Source organism: Pristiophorus japonicus, chromosome 16 (genome assembly GCF_044704955.1).
Source record: "Pristiophorus japonicus isolate sPriJap1 chromosome 16, sPriJap1.hap1, whole genome shotgun sequence".
NCBI classification, from domain to species: domain Eukaryota; kingdom Metazoa; phylum Chordata; class Chondrichthyes; family Pristiophoridae; genus Pristiophorus; species Pristiophorus japonicus.
In genome coordinates, this window is record NC_091992.1 from 90,620,731 (window position 1) to 90,638,405 (window position 17,675).

At 46.3% G+C, this 17,675-nt stretch overlaps 1 protein-coding gene across 1 annotated transcript in view; it reads left to right on the forward strand.

The window, feature by feature from the left end:
- Positions 1–17,675, forward strand: part of LOC139226208 (dynein axonemal heavy chain 9-like) — a 373,005-nt gene that overhangs the window by 59,648 nt on the left and 295,682 nt on the right. The window contains exons 12-14 of the mRNA XM_070856837.1: positions 6,701–6,827; positions 13,147–13,402; positions 14,930–15,171. Of these exons, the coding sequence (XP_070712938.1) occupies positions 6,701–6,827; positions 13,147–13,402; positions 14,930–15,171 (625 nt within the window). The remainder of the gene's footprint in view (positions 1–6,700; positions 6,828–13,146; positions 13,403–14,929; positions 15,172–17,675) is intronic.

A 17,675-nucleotide genomic window follows, 5' to 3' on the forward strand; every position in this document is an offset into this window, starting at 1 on the left:
GGTGGTTGGAAATCAATCATCTCAGTCCCAGGACATCGCTGCAGGAGTTCCCCATGGCAGTGTCCCAGGCCCAGTCATATTCAGTTGCTTCATCATCATAAGAACATAAGAAATAGGAGCAGGAGTAGGCCATTTGGCCCCTCGAGCCAGCTCCGACATTCAATAAAATTATCTGATCATGGACTCAGCTCCACTTCCCCGCCCGTTCCCCATAACCCTTTGCTCCCTTATCGCTCAAAAATCTGTCTATCTCCGCTTTAAATTTATTCAATGACCCAGCCTCCACAGCTCTCTGGGGCAGAGAATTCCATAGATTTACAACTCTCTGAGACAAGAAATTTCTCCTCATCTCAGTTTTAAATGGGCGGACCCTTTTTCTAAGACTATGTCCCCTAGTTTTAGTTTCCCGTATAAGTGGAAATATCCTCTCTGCATCCATCTTGTGGAGCCCCTCATTATCTTATAAGCTTAAATAAGATCACCTCTCATTCTTCTGAACTCCAATGTGTATAGGCCCAACCTACTTAACCGATCCTCATAAGTTAACCCCCTCATCACCAGAATCAACCTAGTGAACCTTCTCTGAACAGCCTCCGATACAAGTATATCCTTCCTTAAATATGGAGACCAAAACTGCACGCAGTACTCCAGGTTTGGCCTCACCAATACTCTGTACGGTTGTAGCAGGACTTCTCTGCTTTTATAATCTATGCCCCTTGCAATAAAGGCCAACATTCCATTTGCCTTCCTGATTACTTGCTGTACCTGCATACTAACCTTTTATGTTTCATGCACAAGGTCCCCCAGGTCTCTCTGTACTGCAGCACTTTGCAATTTTTCTCCATTTAAATTATAATTTGCTTTTCTATTATTTATGCCAAAGTGGATAACCTCACATTTTCCCACATTTTACTCAATCTGCCAAATTTTTGCCCACTCACTTAACCTGTCTATATCCCTTTGCAAATTTTTTGTGTCCTCCTCACAATTTACTTTCCCACCCATCTTTGTATCATCAGCAAACTTGGCTCAGTCCCTTCATCCAAGTCATTAATATAGATTGTAAATAATTGAGGACCCAGCACCGATCCCTGTTGCATCCCACTAGTCACTGTTTGCCAACCTGAGAATGAATCATTTATCCCGACTCTCTGTTTTCTGTTAGTTTGCCAATCCTCTATCCATGCTAAAATATTACCCCCAACCCCGTGAACTTTTATCTTGTGCAGTAACTTTTTATGTGGTATCTTATCGAATTCCTTCTGGGAATCCAAATACACGACATCCATTGGTTCCCCCTTATCCACCCTGCTCATTACATCCTCAAAGAACTCCAGTAAATTTGTCAAACATGATTTCCCTTTCATAAAGCATGCTAACTCTGCTTGATTGAATCCTCCGTTTCGGATGTCCCCAAAAGTACGTCACCATCCTCCGCCTGCTCCACGACGACATGCAGGCCGTGATCCTTACCAACGGATCCATCACAGACCCAATTCACGTCCGGACCGGGGTCAAGCAGGGCTGCGTCATCACCCCAACCCTCTTCTCAATCTTCCTCGCTGCCATGCTCCACCTCACAGTTGATAAGCTCCCCGCTGGAGTGGAACTAAACTACAGAACCAGTGGGAAGCTGTTCAACCTTCACCGCCTCCAGGCCAGATCCAAGACCACTCCAACCTCTGTCTTCGAGCTACAGTACGTGGACGACGCCTGCATCTGTGCACACACACAGGCTGAACTCCAGGATATAGTCGACGTATTTACCAAGGCGTATGAAAGCATGGGCCTTACGCTAAACACTAGTAAGACAAAGGTCCTCCACCAGCCTGTCCTTGTCGCACAGCACTGCCCCCCCAGACATCAAGATCTATGGCATGGCCCTGGACAACGTGGACTACTTCCCCTATCTCGGGAACCTCCTATCAATAAGAGCAGGCATTGACGACGAGATCCAACACCGCCCCCGCGCGCCAGTGCAGCTCCTGAGGAAAAGAGTGTTTGAAGACCAGTCCCTCAAAACTGTCACCAAGCTCATGGTCTACAGGGCCATAATAATACCCGCCCTCCTGTATGGCTCAGAGACGTGCACCATGTTCAGTAAACACCCAAAGCAAGTGCTCTACTCGGAACTCGTCCACGGCAAATGAGCCAAAGACGGGCAGAGGAAACGTTACGGACACCCTCAAAGCCTCCCTGATAAAGTGCGGCATCCCCACTGACACCTGGGAGTCCCTGGCTATAGACTGCCCTAAGTGGAGGAAGTGCATTCGGGAGGGCGCTGAGCTCCTCGAGTCTCATCGCCAAGAGCATGCAGAAATCAAGTGCAGGCAGCATTAGGAGCGTGTGGCAAACCAGGCTCCCTGCTCATCCTTTCCCTCAACGACTATCTGTACCACCTGTGACAGAGACTGTGGTTCTCATATTGGACTGTACAGCCACCTAAGAACTCATGCTAAGAGTGAAAGCAAGTCTTCCTCGATTCCGAGGGACTGCCTATGATGATGATGATGACCAAATGTCCCGCGACTGCTTCCTTAATAATGGACTCCAGCATTTTCCCAACGACAGATGTTAGGCTAACTGGTCTATAGTTTCCTGCTTTTTGTCTGCCTCCTTTTTTAAAGGTCAGAAGTGGGGATGTTCGCTGATGACTGCACGGTGTTCAATGCCATTCGCAACTCCTCAGATAATGGAGCAGTCCATGCCCACATGCAGCAAGACCTGGATGACATTCAGGCTTGGGCAGATAGGTGGCAAGTAACATTTGCGCCACATTAGTGCCAGGCAATGACTATCTCCAACAAACAAGAGTCTAACCACCGCCCCTTGACATTCAACGGCATTACCATCACCGAATCCCCCACCATCAACATCCTGAGGGTCACCATTGACCATAAACTTAACTGGACCAGCCACATAAATACCGTGGCAATAGGAGTAGGTCAGAAGCTGTGTATTCTGCAGCACATGTTTCACCTCTTGACTCCCCAAAGACTTTGCACCATCTACAAGGCACCAGTCAGGAGTGCAATGGAATGTCCTCCACTTGCCTGGATGAGTGCAGCTCTAACAACACTCCAGAAGCTCAACACCATCCAGGACAAAGCAGCCCGCTTGATTGGCACCCTATCCACCACCTTAAACCTTCACTCCCTCCACCACTGGCATATCATGATAGCAGTGTGTACCATCTACAAGATGCACTGCAGCAACTCGCCAAGGCTTCTTCGGCAGCACCTCCCAAACCTGCGACCTCTACCACCGAGAAGGACGAGGGCAGCAAGCACATGGGAACACCATCACCTGCAAGTTCCCCTCCAAGTCACACACCATCTTGACTTGGAAGTATATCGCCGTTCCTTCATCGTCACTGGGTCAAAGTCCCTCCCTAACACCCTAACAGCACTATGGGAGCACCTTCACCACACGGACTGCAGCGGTTCAGGAAGGAGGCTCACCACCACCTTCTCATGGGCAATTGGGGATAGGTACTAAATGCTGGTCTTGCCAGTGATGCCCACATCCCATGAATGAATTAAAAAAAAAAGATATTGGCCAAGTCAGAAACTCGTCCAGCTTCCTTTTCAGCGTTTGCAGTGAAGTGCAGTCACTGCACGAGCCGTCAACTTGTTCCAATGCTCACTGACTCTTAGACTAGTTTTTCTTCTGCTCAGCGATAAGGATATAATTTTACATGGTGCAAACAAGCTTGGCACTGACTCTACCTACATGCACAACACCATGTTTATCTAGAGTAAATGACTTCTGCCACACGGTCCCATTCCCCCATCAAATCCAGATGTGCTTGTAACCTGTTCTCCTCACCCAAGGTCCAAACACCCGCACAAATCTGTGCATCATCCATGGATTTACGGACAATTCCCTCGCTGTATTTGTCATGTATCTCACACTACTGTATATAACTGTATCTTACCATGCTATACATGACTGTAACTAGATATGACCTGTAACCACAAGCATACTTTACCATCAGGGGTGCACTTGCAGGAGACACTGCATACCTGTTCCACACAGGTATATAAAGGCAGGTCTCAGGCAAGTGTGGCACTTGAGAGCTGTGAAATAAAGGTCAGGTCCAGAGTGACCTTGAGTTCAGCATGTGCCTCGTGTAAGTCTGTACTGCAGGGTCAGGACTTTACAGTATTCATCCAGATGATTCATGTCGATAACGAAGGGCAACACTGGCCCCTGGGGGACCCCACAAGTAACTGGTCCCTATGCAGAACCACTGCCATTGATAACAACTTTCTGCCGATGAGAATAAAACCAATTCCTTATCCAACTCTAAATCTGTCTGCTAATCCTACAGGACTCTATTAAGTAATCTATTGTGTGACATCTTGTCAAAGATTATTTTGAAAATCAAAGTATACAGTGTCAAGAGAGCTTCCTACATCTACCACCAATCCAGTAACTCCACCAACCCCTGACTGCCCCCCCCAAAAAAAATGTTTGGAACCAGCTTGGTTAGACATGATCTGCGATCCCTGAAACCATGATATAATTGGCTGGATGCACCTGACTCATCGATTAATCCCTCCGCATTGTTTTCTCTTTCCCCATATTTTCTATGGGTAGTTTCCTAACCTCAGCTTAGTTGACAGCTTACAGCTGTGATCAGGAATTTAGGAACATGTGCATCCATGGTTCTGTGTCCAGGAGTTGCAATGTGCTGGACCACCAACACAAGTCGTGATTTTGGTCGTATTTTCAGCCGTTAACCTCGGTAGTGTGAGTTAAAGCACAGATCTTGCGGGAGGTAAGTTTTTTGTGTGGATCTCGATGTTGCCCCGTGATGTTCACAGCCCTGCCGGTCGACTTACTGGAAGAAATACAAACTGCAGCAGATGTTTCAATGTGTACAATCCTTATACTTCAGCTCAAGCACATTCCTCGAGCAGCTAAATGTCTTTGTGCTTCTGATTTTCTGTGGAGAAAATGGACGAGATGATGTGGGTTATGAAGGTGTGGATCGAAGAGAGCAGTGTGGATAATTTCCACCGGGCGATGTGAGTAACAGCAGTATAAACAAATGCAGGAAGATTTCCTCCAGTTGATATTTCGGGCAGAATCGCGGATATGCTTACAGTTTTAGCTGGAAATGGTGACTAGAGCAACATTTTCCTGCATTTATTTCAGCTGTCACTCCCTGCAGCAACCAGAGGAAATCATTGCCATTCATTACACCCACATGTTTGGCCCACCCCTTTTTTCGGTGCACTTACCGGAGATGCGCCACTTTTCTCCGTTGATAAGTGTGCCGAAAAAATCGCTCCCCACTTTAGCCGCTGTCCGGCCTCTCCTCAGTCTTCGCGCAGCGTGGCCAGTCGAGTTGGGGGCAGAGCCAGCCTCCTGCGCTGAAAACAGTGCCGGGACGTCTGCACATGCGCGTTGGGAGTGTCCACACGTGTGCAGTAGCACCTCGTCCCCAGCCTCTCCGTGTGCGTGCTGCAGCCGCTGTGTGTGTGGGACCCGATGCCCACCCCTATCCCTGGCCGAGTGGCATCCCGGTGCGATCGACCTCAGATTTGAAATTTTATGCACTGTAGCTATTTTTGAACTTTCTTAATGGCTTGTCATTTTTCTGGACTTTTGGATATTTTGAAAAAGTTATGTAAATATATTTTGTCTCTTATGAGTAGTGGTGACCATTTGTCAAGCCTATTCACCTGGTGCTATTGTGAAAGAAGAACATAAGTGACAAGAGGATCACTGAGAGAATATCTTATTTATTGAAGTAGACTTTATATAGATAATATGGGCTCAATTTTGGCCCAGTATAATTATTGCAAACAAATAGTTGTTTAGATTAGTTGTGAGATTAGGGCAATTTAATTCAACTATCTTTTACTTCTTTTATTTTTGTAGTTTATGCTTCCATGAATGATTCTGTTGTATAGTAAATTAACTTTGTGAAGTTTGTCATATGATGTCCTGTATAGCTATTTTGATCCTATTCACATTCTTTAGTCAAGTCATTAAGTTCTGCTGGCCTCCGATGTACCTACCTGCGCTGATTTCTTAACTCTCCTCAAGGGTTTTCTGAAGTGGCCACATATGCTAGCCTAAGTATATTTGGAGTAACTATTAGCTGGCCAAAGTGGCCTAAATGGCCAAAACTGGTGTAAGTGGCTGGTACCGCCCCCTTTTGAGAAAAACTAAACGGAACTAAAATCATTGTAACTAACTCACTTACACTGGTGCAAATTGAATGTGCAAAATGGGGATTTTTAAGATACTCCAGAAAAATCAAGTTGCTCCAAAAAAAACTCCTGGCCAATTTTGAAGTAAAAAAACAACTTCATTGGGTTCACAACAAAGGAAATCATTGTAATGTAATGAGAGACTTCATCTGATTCAGTGACCCAGTGATAGGATTGTGGGATCGTTAAGTACCATATACTTAATGCTATGGATAGACTTGTGAAACCAAACTGGAGGTTTGTACTGGTGACAATGTTATTGAACAAATATCCATCAGTTTATTTTACATGGACAAATAAAGAGAATAATTGACTGTTAGATCAATGTGTGTTAGCTTGGTTAAAGCTAATTGGCTCATTTTTAGTGATTCTTGAGCTACTGTGCTCATACTGAATCTGTTGAGTAGCTTAAGGTATTCTTCTTCCCACATAATAGCTTGCTCTCACTTTGAAATCTCTTCATTTTTTTTTAGCTACGAGGCAAAGCTGTATTTAGAATGGTCCGAGACGGTAGCTGAAAAATCTCAGTATAATCTCACTCAGCCTCTCCTCAAACGAGACCCAGAAACAAAACTGATCTCCGTGAACTTTGATCCTCAGGTATGTTCTGAAGAGGAAGTCACTTGTAGTGACCGGGGGGCATTGAGTAGGGGTGGTTACCTGCCACGTATTTTCCCATGTTCTGTTCCCCTCTCTTTATTCCTAGTGTGTTACACAACTCAACCAATAATACATCTGTCGCAGCCTCGCTGAGGTGCAATATTGTAGGAAATGATGATCAGAGGGAACAAGATGGTGCAGTGGGTCAACACTCTGTCCGTTCAGCAGGCCAGGTAGATAAGGTGGTTAAGAAGGCATATAGAATGCTTGTCTTTATTAGCTGAGGCATAGAATAAAAGAGCAGGAGAGGGGTTATGCTTGAACTGTATAAAACACTAGTTAGGCCGCAGCTAGAGTACTGCATGCAGATCTGGTCACCACATTACAGGACAGATGTGATTGCATTCGAGAGGGCGCAGAGGAGATTTACGAGGATGTTGCCTGGACTGAAGAATTTTAGCTATGAGGACAGATTGGACAGGCTGGAGTTGTTTTCTTTGGAACCGAGGAGGCTGAGGGGAGACCTTATTGAGATGTATAAAATTATGAGGGGCCTAGATAGGGTGGATAGGAAGGACCTAGTTCCCTTACCTGAGAGGTCAGCAACCAGGGGTATAGATTTGAAGTGATTGGTAGGAGGTTTAGAGGGGATTTAAGGGGAAATTTTTTCACCCAGAGGGTAGTGGGGATCTGGAACGCACAGCCTGAAAGGGTGGTAGAGGCAGAAACCCTCACCACATTTAAAAAGTACCTGGATATGTACTTGAAGTGCTGTAAGCTACAGGGCTACGGACAAAGAGTTGGAAGGTGGGATTAGGCTGGAGAGCTTTTTGCCGGCCGGCGCGGACACAATGGGCTGAAATGGCCTCCTTCCGTGCTGTAAGTTTCTATGGGGCCCAAGTTTCGGGTCTTGCCTAAAACGGCGCAGCCCGGACCTGGACGCCCGTTTTTCGCGCCAGAAAGTGCGCCTAAAAAAAACTTACCTATTCTCCGGCTCCCTGCAGGCCCTCTGGAGCTGGGCGCGGCGCAGCACGAGCGGTGGGGGGCAGAGCCAGGTCCCTGCGCTGAAAACAGTGCCGGGACCTCTGCACATGCGCGCTACAGTAGGCGCGCATGTGCAGTAGCTCCAGGCGCCCAAAACTGGGAGGGGCCCGAAGCACGCAGCCCCTAGCCCTGGCTGAATGGCCTCACTGGGGCTGCGTGCACAAGGCTCCACCCACCCGACCGGACCGGACCCGACCCCCGCTCACCGCCCCCCCCCCGGTGACCCGACCTCCGCGCCCTCCCCCCCCCACCCCCGGACCTCCGCGACTCCACCCCCCCCCCCCCACCCGGACCTCCGCGACCTCCTCCCCCGAGACCCGACGCCACCTACCTGTAAATCCAGCCCGACGTCTTGGGCCCGGCCGTTCAGCCTCCTTCTCTCCCTTCCCCCACCCCCTCTCCTTCCCTCCCTCCCTCCTCTCTCTTTCCCTCCTTCCCTCCTCTATCCCTCCCTCCTCTCTCCTTCCCTCCCTCCCTCTCCTTCCCTCCCTCCCTCCTCTCTCCTTCCCTCCCTCCCTCCATCCTCTCTCCTTCCCTCCCTCCCTCCATCCTCTCTCCTTCCCTCCCTCCCTCCATCCTCTCTCCTTCCCTCCCTCCCTCCATCCTCTCTCCCTCTACCCCCCCCTTCTCCCCTTCTCCCCCTCATTCTCCTCCCCCATTCTCCTCCCCCCTTCCCCCCCCACCCCACCCGCCTCCTCTCCCACCCCACCCCCCACCCCCCTTCTCTCCCCCACCCTCCTTCTCCCCCCCCACCCCCCTTCTCCCCCCCCCCTTCTCCCCACCCACCCCCTTCTCCCCCCCCTTCTCCCCCCCCTTCTCCCCTCCCCTCGCTGTCAGAAACACAGAAACTGACAGACAGAGAGTGAGAGACACACACACAGACAGACAGAGAGATAGAGACACTGACAGAGACACACTGGGGGGGCCATCCCAGCACGCTGAAGGAGGACTCCCTGTGCTGCAGTCGGCAAGTAGAAAATGTTTTATTTATTGATTTTTAAATTTTTTATTATTTTTTATTAATTTTTTTTGATTGATTTATTTGTTGATTTATTGATGTATTTATCATTTATTATTGATGATGGCTCTTTATTTGTAAAACTGTAGTGTTTAATGTTTGTAAACTTCCCTTTAAACCCCCCCCCACCCCCCCAATTCCCTACGCCTAATTTGTAACCTACGCCTGATTTTCTAAACAAGGTTTTTTTGAACATACAAAAATCTTCACTTACTCCATTCTAAGTTAGTTTGGAGTAAGTTTTCACTGCCTAAACTTTGAAAACAAGCGTAAGTGGCCAGACACGCCCCCTTTTGAAAAAAAAATCCTGTTCCAAAGTGAAACTGTTCTAACTGACTAGAACTGGAGCAAACTAAATGCCGATAATTCAAATTTCTAAGATACTCCATTCTAAACCAGTTGCTCCAAAAAAACAGGAGCAACACAGGCTGAAATTTGGCCCTATGGATTCTATGATTCACTCTGGGAGCTGAGTCTGAATCTAGGCCAGATTGACAGACAAAAGTCTCTTCTCTCTGTTACATGCAAGAGTCTTGTTTGAAACAAATTTTGGCAATTTCAACCCAATTCACAATGAGTATTATCCCACAGCACAACACTGCCTATGAATTGGCACTAATTAGCAGTCTTACTTTGATCTGGGAAATGGGAATGTTATAGTGGTGCTGTGGGATGTACCCTGCTGAGTTCTGAGTCAAAGCATTTTTCAGGCAGGGTTGGGTGGGGAGAGAACAAAGGAAGTTTTACTCTCCATGTGATCAGAGCTGCACCAGACCTGGATTTCCTGCTGGTACCCAGTGCTTAACATGGAAAGGATTTCAGTTCCTACCACTGACTCTCCTTTTATGAATACAAAAATGTATCAAGACATAAAACCAGAGAGCCATGTATTGGGGAGGAGAAGGATGCTGTTTCTCTGTGTCTCTAATAGATGGTTATGTAGCTGTTACCTTTGGAGCTTGTGCTTCAGTTATGGACCAGTGTGACTTTGGGCAGGTATTTCTCGGGCTATTGGGGGATGAAAGTCAAAAAAGCAAAACGGTTTGTCAAACAATTTGCCTGTTTGGCCTCGACTCTCTTTTGTTTTGTTTTGTGAAATTTCCAAAGGGATCTGATTCAAAGCAAATAACTGTACAGTGGCACAGGTGGAGATTTAAAAATCTGAACCTGACCTAAACAGGCAGTCTCGGTGGGATGGACTCAGTTCTCTCATTGCTCATTCCTACGCGAGTCACACAGGTCTAAAGAGCAGCACTGCCAGCATATCATGAAGAAACCACAAAGATGAGTATGAATCTTGAAGAAAATAAAGTGAGGCGAATATAGAATAGTTGGTGGTTGTAAGTGTACTGCAGATGAGGGCTTTGAATAAGCACAGAACGTTTTGTCTGAATTTCAAGATTAGATTGCATCTTTGAAATTATTTTTATTAAGATGTATTCTTTACTCTTACCCCAGAAGTCTGCCCACAATATTCACTCTCCAGTTATCAGTGAGAGTGTCTCTGGGGTTGGCTCACCTGTTGGAGCAGTGGGCTGGATTTGTGAGTCACAACTAATGCATAGGCAGTGTCTTATTAAATTGCAGTTGAGCGTGGCAGAATCATGATCAAATGCTACATCCAACTCTCAGTCTATTTTTCATTTGTTGCAAATCTTGGGCCATGCCGTTTACGTCCTTCACACATGTCTATCTCTCTCCATCATCTCTCCCCGTCTATCTCCTCATTCTCTCTCTCTCTCTCTCTCTCTCTCTCTCTCTTCACTTCTCTCTCTGCCCACCTTCACATATCTCCCTCTTTCTCATGGCTCTTTCACTTTCCTTTCTTGACTTCTCTCTCCTATCTGTCTCTGCATTTGTAGATCGAAAGGGACACCAGCATCACGATCTTGGCCAGCTTGCAGTAGCAGCAGCATAAGGACTCGGGTGGAGATATGGGTAGGGGCAGCATTAGGTCTCAGCCGGTCTCAATATCGTGACTTCGGGGGGAAGCAGACGCGTTTGAGGCACCAGTATAGGTGCAAAGATAAGCAGGCAGGAGCATTCACCAACCGGCCTTCGGGCTTAATCCTGCCTGGTTCACAATATTATCTGACCTGTGGATCTCCGCCTAATTGATACCTCCTGCCTAGTGTCCCAGGTAAGTGAGGAGATGCGAGCAATATTAATGAAAATTGCTCACCCTTGGGTGAAAAAAAAATACACTTGGAAAATCTGCTGGTGGGATTGTGGGAATTAAAAACCCCCCACCACATCAGACAAGCAGCAAAACCAACTTTCTCAGTAGGAGCACAGTGAGCTTACACAAGGCTCCCCCTCCTCCTCTTCTTCTCTTCTTCGGCAGTCCCTCGGAGTCGAGGATGACTTGCATCCACACTAATGAGTTCTCAGGTGACCGAAGAGACCAATGTGAGACCTACAGTCTCTGTCACAGGTGGGGCAGACGGTGATTGGAGGGACAGGTGGGTGGGGTGCTTGGGTTGCCGTGCGCTCCTTCCGCTGTTTGCGCTTGGCTTCCGCTTGCTCCCGGCGGAGAGACTCGAGGTGTTCGGCACCTTCCCAAATGCTTTTCCGCCACTTTGGGCGGTCTTGGGCCACGGATTCCCAGGTGTCGATGGGGAATGTTGCACTTTTTCAAGGAGGCTTTGAGGGTGTCCTTGAAGCGTTTCCTCTGCCCACCTGGGACTCACTTGCCGTGTCCGAGCTCTGAGTAGAGCGCTTGTTTTGGGAGTCTAGTATCGGGCATGGGGACGATGTGGCCCATCGATCGGAGCTGGTCAATGCTTCGATGCTGGGGATGTTGGCCTGAGCGAGAACACTGATGGTGATGCGCCTATCCTGCCAATGGATTTGCAGGATCTTGCGGAGGCAGCGTTGGTGGTACTTCTCCAGTGCTTTGAGGTCCCTGCTGTACATAGTCCATGTCTCTGAGCCATATAGGAGGGCGGGTATTACTACTGCTCCTCCTAGCGCTATGCTGTCCACCTTTAACCAACCCTGCCTCCGTACTGCAGGACTAATGGGAGGGAAGAGCGTATCACTACTGCTGGGACTGAGAGCCTTGTGCCATCTCGTGAAGTAAGCTCGTCGTGCTGCTCGGTTTTACTTTGTGATTCCGATGACTACGCCAACAGATGTTGCTTCTGCCTGCGAGTTTATTATTGCACTCACTTCACTTAGCTGTGGCACTGTGCTGGAGGATTCACTTAGGCAAAGCTTCACTACCCGGATAACACTGGGCAGGGGTACTTGGCATCCTGGGTGACTGGCATTTCAAATGTCTCCTCGCTCCTCATCAAAAGAGGCCTGAACTGTACTTATCACTTACTGCCTCCCAACAGCGGGACAGCTGAGAATGCTGAGGAGAAATTGGGTCGACTAAGCCTGTATTCACTGGAATTTAGAAGAATGAGAGGGGATCTCATTGAAACGTATAAAATTCTGACTGGGTTGGATAGACTGGATGCAGGGAGGATGTTTCCCCTGGCTGGGAAGTCTAGAACAAGGGGTTACAGTCTCAGGATACGGGTAGGAAATTTAGGACCGAGATAAGGAGAAATGTTTTCCTTCAGAGGGTGGTGAACCTGTGGAGTTCTCTACCATGAAGGCTTTGGAGGCCACGTCACTGAATATATTTAAGAGGGAGGGAGATAGATTTCTAGACACAAAAGACATCGAGGGGTATGGGGAAAAAGTGGGAATATGGTGTTGAGATAGAGGACCAGCCATGATCATGTGGAATGGCGGTGCAGGCTCGAAGGGCCAAATGACCTACTACTGCTCCTATTTTCTATGTTTCTATGAATGAAAAACTCACCACTGAATTCATGGGTGAAAACCGAAGTTCTGCTATGATGTAGCATAGCGCTGCACTCTACCACCCTCTGGGATACTGTTTGAGTTCCGTGTGGGTCTTCTGTTTTTGTGCCAACAGCTTGTGTCAGTGTCAGTGTGGGACAACTGTCTGTCAGTGTCTGTGATGTGTAACAACTGTCGCACACAAGGACTGACAATTTATGATATAACCGCAGCAATCTGCAGGGAATTCTGAGCAGGTTTAATCTCCATCAAAGGTTAGAACTTGAAGCCGTGCCAGACTCATGTAAAAGTAGTATTATTGTGCATTGATTTAAAACGATATGGTCTTCATCAACATGCTCCTAAATCAAATTGAATTCTCCAGGCAGAAAATTAAATATTTGCCAGTCATGTGCATTATCTTTCTCTTCCATCTCTCCTGTTCTGTGCAATTTACAGCTGGTCTCAGTGTTGCGAGAGGTCAGATACTTGGAGGCGCGTCATACAGAAAAGATTCCCGACACCGCAGCTGACATCTACGTCTCGAAAGAGTCCTATCGACAATATGTGGCTACCTTGGAGCTGACTGCTAACTGGTACAACAAGGTCCTAAAGTCCATCCTGAGAGTGGAATTTCCTCTCATAGAGGGACAGGTACAACATATTGACTCCAAAATAAAGGAGGCAGTAGAGTCACTGAACTGGAAGAATGAAGGTAATAAATTAATTTGCCCTTGAGACCCACTCTACATTTTAAGTTATGAAAGGACCACTGTTGTGAACGAACCACAAGCTCCACAGAATCAAACGCGCTGTTGCGCAGCAGAAATACTGGCCCGGAATTTGTGGTGGGGATGACGGTGAATTGGCAGCGTGCGCCGTCATTGCTCCTTTGAAACTGACCTCAACTTCGGGATTTGGCTCATGCGCAATGCGGACATCCTGACATTGCGGTCTGTCATTGACAGCGTCCGACACTGGCTGCACTGTGCCCTCCCTCACAGAGCCGGCAATCTGTGTAATCATCCAAATCAGGGAAACTGACGCAAACTTCGGCTCTTCTGCAGTTAGTACGCTGTTAAATTCCCCTCTAAACGTTAGACCCAAAGGGATTAGGTGTAACTGGGGTTTCAACAGCATTATTACTAAACAATAATTAGTACTAAACAAAGGTTAAGGACCTGGAAAACTAATTTTAAATTTGTGCAGTGTGAAATTTTTCTATTTTAATAAAAATTATATTTTGAAAGAAACGTTTAAAAAAAAAACTAAATGTATATTTTAAGTTTGCCCATCTTTATTTCAGGTTTGCCTTTTCCCCATAATGAGTGGCCCAATCTTTGTTTTGCTCTCTAACATTTTTTTAAAGTTACAATTTACTCACTTCCTTGTTCGCTCTCTGTGAGAATTCTGTCCTTTGATTGGCTGCTTAGACAACCCGGTGACGTCACTACAGTTCCCACAAGAGAATCCCCATTAACTTCCGTTGATTTGATTTGAAGGTTGGAAAATCCGAAGTTCTCGACACAGGGATTGCGAGATCTTTGTGGGAAGCTTACTCCGGGACCAGTGTCAAACGCTTTTGCTTCGCTACTGACCGCAAATTCCGGGCCATGACTTTTTCAGTATGTTTGAAATTTCAAATGCTGTATCCTTAAAAAAGAAAATGATTTGTTGCTGTTGAGAAAGGTTGAGAATTTTTAAAAAGGTTTTTAACTTCTCCCAGGAAGGACAACTTCCAGAAAAAACAGTCTGATTAAGTGGGAAACCTACGGAATGCTAAGTGTTTCGGAGAGTTTCCAGTGTCGGGTTTTATGGGCAGTTATTTATGGCAGCATGAAATTCTTGTCTTTCTTGCACAGTTTCCTCTGACAGTATTGGGGCCCCAGTCACAAAGTTTCTGCTGCTTTGTTGAAAAGTTGTTCACTTTATATTTCTTTCCATTTATTCAAAACTCTAATAAGGTTGTGTTGTTTATACAGTGTACTGAGATGGCATTCCTGTAAGATTAACAACCACTTCAGTGAAATTGATCAGAAACTCACCAGAGCTTGACTGTAGCATGTTAAGACATTAACCATGAATTATAACAGGCAAAAAATCCTAATGGTGTGAAATAGTAATTAACAAGCTAATAGAAGAAAATCTAGATAAATTGAGGTTTATCACCAAACAAACCTAACAAATAATAATGTGTCAGAATCTCCCTCTGCTTAATACATTCTTGTTAATCTTTTGTAAGGCATCTGGGAATATATCCAAGCAGTCCGGGATATGGTCCGTGACTTGGAGTGCCGAATACAGAAAGCAAAAGACAATGTGGATGCAATGCTGAACATTATGAAGACTTGGGTATCTCCTGTTTTTGAAAGGAAGGAAGGCAAAAAGGATGCTCTCCTCAATCTGGACGACAGGAGTGAAAGGCTTGAGAAACGCTACAGTTTTATTCAACAAACGGGTGAAAAAATCCACTCATTGGTGAAGGTACGATGAGAACTGAATTTTGAGGGAGCATTCAGTGGAAGGCAGAACTTTCCAGCCAAGATGCTGGACTGTTTAGTCTTATTTTATGTCTATATTTTACTGACTCCCTCACACCATTCTCTATAAAATACATAAACATATAATGCCAAGTAACCTCCGACAAGATGATAGGTAAACTGTTTGGGGTTAGACTCTCCCACTGTACAGTCTCAATAATTTAGATACAGAATAAAAGAAAAATTTGCTTAGGTAATATCTTCAAACAATAAAACTATGGGCTCAATTTTCCTCAGTGATTTGCGCCGTTTTTTTTGAGCAGGCTGCTCTTTTTGACCTAAGTTGAAAATCCACAGTTTCCCCAATCAATTTGCGCCAGTATAACTCAGTTAGTTACGATTTTTTAGGTCAGTTTTTTTCCCAACCAAAGGGGGCGTAACCAGCCACCTACACCAATTCTGGCCATTTTGGGAAGTTTGGCCAACTGAGAGCTCCTGTTCTGCTTAAGCCAGCGTATGTGGCCTCTCCAGAAAAACCTTCTCTAGAGTTAAGGAAATCAGCGCAGCAGATGCCCGGACACACTGAAAGAATTGAAAAACACATAGCAGCAACTTACCTCCAACCCCGCTCGAAGGCTCTCCGGTCCCATTCTCAATCCCCGGTTCACACACACTGTCCGGTCCAGAGACAGAGAGAGACCAGTTTTTAAGTTATCAATTTTGGGTCCTTCCAGTTTTCCATTCTGTTTCTACTTTACTCCTCATCGCAATTGGTCTGATGAAGTCTTTGCTCAGCTACTGGCTGGCTGATGCTGAGTGAAGAACCACTCCTCTTTCTGCTCATATCTATGATTTAAAATTACCCCCAAATTCGCTTGAGGATCATCTTAAAGGGAGTGAGGATCTTGACAAAATTTTCTATCTAGTAAGCGGCTAGAAATGAGTCGGGAGATGAGAAGAGAGGAGAGCCCAGAGAAATGGTGGAGGAGATAACAAGAGGAAAGACGGTACCAGAGAACTACAGCGACCAGCATACCTCATGTAGGTTGGCAGACGTGTGCTCTCTCCAAAGGCACATCCCACTTACTATCCAGAGAACTTAAGTACAGATTGGTAACAGCCAAGGCCAGCCACTGCCCTCAGGTGTGCACAGCCTCACCGGTGACGTCCACATCCCAGGAGTGAGTGCGAAGAATCCAAGCTTCTAATGACAAATTTGGCACGTAATCCCATTAATGAGGCCGGCTGGCTGACTGGTCATCAAAAGTGCCCTGGATTACCGATCCTTCGATCTTCAGGCTCGACATTTTGGAGCCACTCAAGCCCAAAGATACTCAAACAGAGCCTTCTGACCAACTGAGTGGAAACAGGAAACTACAAGAAAAACCTTTAGAACGAGCCTCACAAGGCTGCTCTGAACCTCACTGTGAAAGGCTTTTTAAATGCATTTCTGTAAACTGCTACGAGTGCCCATTTTATCTGGATGAGTAGATGACTGACCCCCATAACGATGTAAACACTGAAATTGTGTGGAAATCTCAATTTTATCGCTGGGTCTAATTTTCATAGTTAACTGAAAACTGATGGTCATTACTGGTGCCACACAAAACCTGGCCAAATAATTGGAACAGGTGTTAACTAGGAGGGAATCTTACGTAGAATGTTACAGCACCAAACAGGCCATTTGGCCCAACAGCTCAATGCCGGTATTTATGCTCCACAGAGCCTCCTCCCATCTCACTTTATCTTACCCTATCAACATATCCTTCCATTCGTTTCTTCCTCATCTACTTAACTAAGATCCCCTTACATGCAAATGTAATAGATGTCCCCAAATGTAATATATCCAAGTTTTCTGATGATACAAAGCTAGGTGGGAATGTAAGTTGTGAGGAGGATGCAAAGAGCCTTGGACGGGATATAGACGGACTCCTTCTTCTTCTTAGGCAGTCTCCCAGTGTCGAGGATGACTTGCTTCCACACTAAAATGAGTTCTAAGATGACTGATGCTAGGTCCCGAACTTCATTTTAGAGGGTGGAAGAGGCCTGTATGTGAATTATTTTAATGTTGGGTAACAGTTGCACACCAGCTTCCACACAGACTTGACAGAGCAAGGTCTTGGTCCAATGGCAAGGGGATCCAAGACGATTGGCGACCAGGCTCTGCTGCATGGGTCTAGCACACACACTTGGCTACTGACCCCTTCCTTCCCTCAGGTCCTCTCTGTCTCTCAATAGAATGACGGACAGGCTTGTGTGCCCTGCTGTGTTTTCCCTCCCAAACCTTCTCAATCCGTTGTTAAACTTGCCTTTGGAAGCTTTGGTCTACCGGCACAACCTGCCATCACATTTCAAGTGAGTGGGCAAGAACATGGCAAATGGAATACAATGTGGAGAAATGTGAAGTTATCCACTTTGTTAGTAAAAATAAAAAAGCAGAGTATTTTTTAAATGGTGAGAGATTAGGAAGTGTTGGTATTCAGAGGGACCTGGGTGTCCTTGTACTCA